Genomic DNA, 5,793 nt, shown 5'->3' with positions numbered 1-5,793 from the left:
GGTTTTTTATGTTGGTCATCGGTTATTTATTTTGTTGCTCTGGTTTTTTGGTAAAACCTTGCCCAAGACCATTCATCCTTTGTATTTTCCTAGTTTTATTTTTTTTTCCAAGAATTAAGATTAAAAATATACTTTACGATAATATTTCTAGAATTTATTCATCAAAACACAAACGCTTACATAAAGTTTTCATTAAACTTTTACAACTACGCACTTCAAGCATCTTAATCTTAACCAACAAACTACATCAACTAGTGACCACAACATTCTTAAGCATTGCTTAACCAACAACCTTAACGTACATTGCACTAACGATAATTGAAACGATAGCACAAACACATATCATAACTAACAAATTATCATTCCTAATCCCTTCCTTTACACCACCTTCTGTCATCTTCTTCATCTTCTCATACTTAACCTTCATCTTCCCATGCTCCTCGTGCACCCGGTTATTATCACGTTGAATACAATCAATCCTTGCCTCGAGGGTTTTCACTTCACCAATCAATCGTTTTTTCTCAGCAATGAGTACATTAGTCACATCCTTCTGCCATTCCAAAATTTCTTCATCCACCCAATCGAACGCATCACAACGAGCCTTCCCAGTCGCGAAATCATAGAACTTGCAGCCCAAGAATTTTCGTCCAGGATTCTCATGGATCCATGAAGTTCTTTGAACTACAGGAAAACCACATCCACATGTCTTACCCTTTCTCTTGGTCACATTCATCCTGTATAATAGAGTAGGCAAGAAATTAAGGTAAAGAACCCTAATTTCAAGTTTCTAAAAATTGGAGAATTGAGACAAAACAAATTAGGGCTTTAATGTTTACCTGGTACGAAAATCACCGAATAACACTTGGGAGTCACGAATTTGATTAATTTCCACCAGAAATCCGACCTTGGAAGGAAGACAGAAATGGAGGAAGAGGCAGAGAAGGGGTTCAGCAGGAGAGAGAGAAGGATCGATTTTTTTTTTTTTCAAAGTTTAACTGGTTAGTTGGGGTAAGTGGGGAGGTGAAATAAATTTGGAGGGAAAAACTTTTAAAAAAAAAAAAAAAGGGTAAAAGTCAATCACGTGCTTGTCACGCACCAGTCAACGCCGGAAAGTGATGGTTGACTGCCGGAAATTGACACTTGGTCCTGATTGACAAAAAAAAATCCAATTTGGGCCTTGGTTGACAACTTTTTTTTAAAAGGTCCTTTCTCATAATTTTTGTGTTTTAAAAGGACCTTTTTGACAAATTTTCCATTATTTTAAAAGACTAAAGCTTTGAAAAGTTTATTAAAAACACGAACCAAAAAAAATAAAAACAATGCAATTAAACTTAAACAACTCTCCGCAAAATTGACATACTTTGACAACAAAATATTACGAAGTACTCCCTCCATTCCCTAATACTCGTACCGTTTTAGCTGGATACGCTTGTCAATGTACAATTTTGACCACCAATATTTTTAACTACATATTATAAAAGCTTATAAAATATTAATATTTTGAAAATATATAATAAGATAAAGCCAACGATGTATTATATACTAACATTTGTTTTCATATCCTACAAATAAAATAGGATTAAAGTGAATTATGTGAATACTGCAGATAGTCAAAATGGTGCGAGTATTTCAGGGCGGAGGGAGTAGTAAGTTCAGTTAATTGTACATATTTCGTACAACGTCAATTAACCGACCGCACGGTCTAATCCTTCCTACATAAACATTTATACAATCAGCCTAAATTGTCTATTACAACAATTAGTACAAAATTCAATTGTGGAATCAAGCATACACCATCAACTTATAATAATTCGTTGTTAATAATAAGGTATCCTCTATTTTACCCAAAGCTTGAATTCATACGAAATTTTAACACAAATTATATCATTTGTAGCCAATTTTAAGTTAATTGGGGAAGCCGGTATTTTTACCGCGATTGTAGCCAATATCTATTCTTAAATTACTGTCAATTGTGCTTTTCATAAAAAAAAAAATAGAACTCTAAACGTCAATCAAATCTAATATACATATATAAAGGAGGCATATTTGCTGAAAAATTAGAGCGCCACCTAGGATTACTAATGGTTTCGGCCAATGAAAAATAAGATTTCTAATTTATTATTGAATTAAAAAAATCAAGTGCCACATAGATAAATAATTAGGTGTCAAGTAGATATTTTAATTAATTAATAATATATACAATTCCATCCAAAATCAAATATTCTAATAATTAAAATAAATCTATAATAAAATTTAATCCAAAATCTACAATAAAAATTTGTCCAAAGTAAACACTAAATAATAATAATAAATAAAATGAAAATTACATTATAATTAATAGTAATACTTATATAATAAATAAAATAGATCATTAAAGAATAAAAATGAACACAATGTCGTTCTTGTGAATTGAACTGAATGGAGCTGGAAAACTTTTGGTTCGGGTTTGGTCATACCAACTATCGGGATCTATACGTACTTAGGCTATACGAAGGGGAAAAGTACCCAAAGCAAAGAACTTAAACCCAATATATTAAGGTTATAAATAAGTGGGAGTATCTCATTATTGTTATTCACATCAAATAAAATCATGACAAATATCTCAATAATAATTAGAGTTATACTTTTCTAATATTGTCTATTTTCTAATACGAAGTATACTATACATGCTATAGTGTTTATAATATAATATAACGCTCTAAATAAAGCGTTAATTAAGCACACTGATAATAATAGTACTCCGTAGTTGATTAAAACTTCACTGAATAAGTAAAAATCAATCATGATAAATAATTGACTATGATATGCTAAAGTACAAACAGACTTCCCAATTTTTATCTTATTACTGGCTAATTGCATAGTAAATAAGCCGTAGGAGATTTTACTAATTAATTACTCTACTACTAGAATTATGAATAGATACATTCTTCATAGTTACATTCCTTTTCATACTAAAATACATACTCTACTAATAAACAATCATCTCCGATTGTAATTATTAGGAAAATTTGTAAATATTAATCCAACCTTTGCCCGATTTTCTTTAATTAAGCCAACCTATGCAATATTTCTGAATAATCCAACCTTTATGACCCAACTACTATTATTAAGCCTGTGTGACCGGTTACCTGTTACAAAATCAACAATAAAAACGTTGACAACCTGAAGTTGATTTTCCTCCTAAAATTTTGGACACGTCACATCACGTGCCACCTAAACAGGATTTTCTAAAAAAATTTCCCCAAAAAACCCTTAACCCTTCTCTCCTCTTAACCCTTAACCCAGATCCAACAGTTGATTGGTTTAACCCAGTCATAGCAATTGCTGATTATTTTTGACGAACTTCGAATGGAGAGGTATGAGGGATCAACAATGGTGGAGAAGAGGTAGAAGAGAAATGATGAACAGAGGAGAGAGGAATGAAAATTACAGAGATGAAGCAATTAAATCGCAGAGGAGAGAGGAACGAACATTAGAATAACAATTAAAAAAAGGAGGGGAAAAAAATTGTAACGGTTATATTGCCACGTAAGGGTGAATACCGGTTATAGCTGGTTATTAACTTGCTAGGCTTAATAATAGTAGTTGGGTCATAAAGGTTGGATTATTTAGAAATATTGCATAGGTAGGCTTAATTAAAGAAAATCGGGCAAAGGTTGGATTAATAATTACAAATTTTCCTAATTATTATAAGTTACCAAATATTTAAATAATAAATCAGTCTTCTATTAGAAAATATGTTTCCAATTTAAAATATATTTATAATTTAATATTTAACCTTTTAAGTAAAATTCCTCACCGACGGCGTAGAGTTTTTCGTAGAACTCAACCTCTCATTCCAACCTAAATACTAATTTAATCTAATATATAAAATATAGCAGTTATAATAGGAGTTTTATTTTAACTTAACGATTTAACAAAATCCGTGCATCGCACGGGCTAAAATCTAGTAGGAGAATAACTTTGAGGCATTTTGTTTATGTTTCGCGCATAATCGTGTTGGAGTACTACTATACTAGGTTGAGTAACTTTTTTATTTTTTAGATTTTTTTATTGTTGAAAGGTATTACTTTGGTAGGTAATTAGTATTTTCCAGTTATATTTTCTTTTAACGCCTAGGTAATTAATAATGAGAAAATTTATTTATTATTACTAGTTAATTAAAATAGCAGTCCCCTCAAAAAAACAATTAAAATGGCAATATATATATATATATATATATATATATATATATATATATATATATATATATATCTATATATATATATATATATATATCTATATATATATATATATATATATATATATATATATATGTGTGTGTGTGTGTGTGTGTGTGTGTTAGATCCCTTTTGTTTCCTTATCTCAGTTTATTTATAATGTTTTCGCTTTTATCCAAAATTAACGTTGGAAAAAGTGTGAAAGATTAATGTCCCAATGAAAAAGTGTAAGAGAATTAAATGCCCCAATGAAAATTGGTTAATAATCATTTGACGCATTTTTGATAGAATATGAAGACTTTTATGTGACAATATAAAATGAAATATTCTCAACGTAAAGAATAAAATGGGACATACTCACATACTAGACGGAATACAAACAGAACAAAAAAGAACGGAGGGAGTATTAAAGTAAGCAATTGAATTGATAAAATGAGGACCATTCTTAAAATTAACGCCCGTTTGGTTAGGAGTTGTTACCTGTTAGCTGATAGCTGGTTTGACTAGCTGTTAGCGGTTAACTGTTGGCATTAGCTGATTTGACTAGCTCATTGCATTAGCTGTTTGTGTAAAAGTGTTTGGTAAATTAGCTGATAGCTGTTAGCTGTTTAATATGTAAAATGACCATTAAAGACATTGCCATACTTTGTTTCTTATTAATATTAGAAAAATATTTTATTGTGTTAAATATTTTCTCTCTATATTTTTCTAATAAACATTGACTAAATAAAATAAATTTATTTTTTAAAAAAGTTATACTTTATTTAATTTTTTTTAATAATATATATGTTTCAAATAGATAAATATTACTAATGAAATTTTAAGCATGATTGCAATATAATTCAATTGCTTCAAAGTACTCATATAAAATTTATTACAACAAAAACAAATCTAGTAAATATGGTGAAATGAAAAAGAATGTGTGAGTAATATTTTTAGGAAAAAAAAATATGTAGGGTACCAAGGTTGATAGTGGTTGTAATAATAGGCAATAGTAGGACAAAATAGTCATTTTCATAAACTTTCTCAAACCTCTAATTGCAAAAAGCTCCTACATTGAGCTTTTTCAAAATTAGCTTTTTCACCCCAAAACTCTATTCTAATCCTCTCCTAACCAAACACTCCCAATTAGCTTTTTCTAAAGATCAAACCTCTAATTCACCCCCAAAAAGCTCTTTTTTCCTCAAACCTCTCCTAACCAAACACCCCCAACATTTTTTTTACTGAAATGGGAGCTAAAATAGAGGGGGGAAAAGTAAAACAAAAGACATTGACCATGTTTGGTTAGCAGATGTTAGTTGTTACGAAGTATTGTGGTTGTTAGTTGTTTGTACTAGCTGATTTGACTAAGTAGTTAAATTAGCAGTTTGTGTAAGAGTGTTTGGTAAATTAGTTGTTAATTGTTGGTTGTTAATATGTAAAATGACCATTAAGGACATTGATATACTTTGCTGTTGGGTACTTTGTTTCTTATTATTGTTAGACATATAGCTTATTACTTTGATTGTTTTCTCTATATTTTTTGAATAAACATTGAATAAATAAAACTTTTTTAAAAAAAATGTTCTTAATT

General features: G+C 29.8%; 1 protein-coding gene across 1 annotated transcript; it reads right to left on the bottom strand.

Annotated features, from left to right (window-relative positions):
• Positions 1-280: 280 nt before the first annotated feature.
• LOC110789621 (uncharacterized) lies at positions 281-733 on the bottom strand. The gene has a single exon (XM_021994320.2). It carries the CDS (start codon positions 731-733, stop codon positions 281-283), a length of 453 nt encoding a protein of 150 aa, XP_021850012.2.
• Between the last annotated feature and the right edge of the window lie 5,060 nt (positions 734-5,793).

The sequence above is a fragment of the Spinacia oleracea genome, chromosome 3 (assembly GCF_020520425.1).
Source record: "Spinacia oleracea cultivar Varoflay chromosome 3, BTI_SOV_V1, whole genome shotgun sequence".
Lineage (NCBI taxonomy): Eukaryota > Viridiplantae > Streptophyta > Magnoliopsida > Caryophyllales > Amaranthaceae > Spinacia > Spinacia oleracea.
The sequence above is the reverse complement of the archived record's forward strand: the minus strand, read 5'-3'. Positions and strand labels throughout refer to the sequence as shown.

What these genes read in the sequence shown, in the direction of transcription:
- LOC110789621 (XM_021994320.2), bottom strand. Translation starts at nt 733, where the DNA reads ATGAATGTGACCAAGAGAAAGGGTAAGACATGTGGATGTGGTTTTCCT.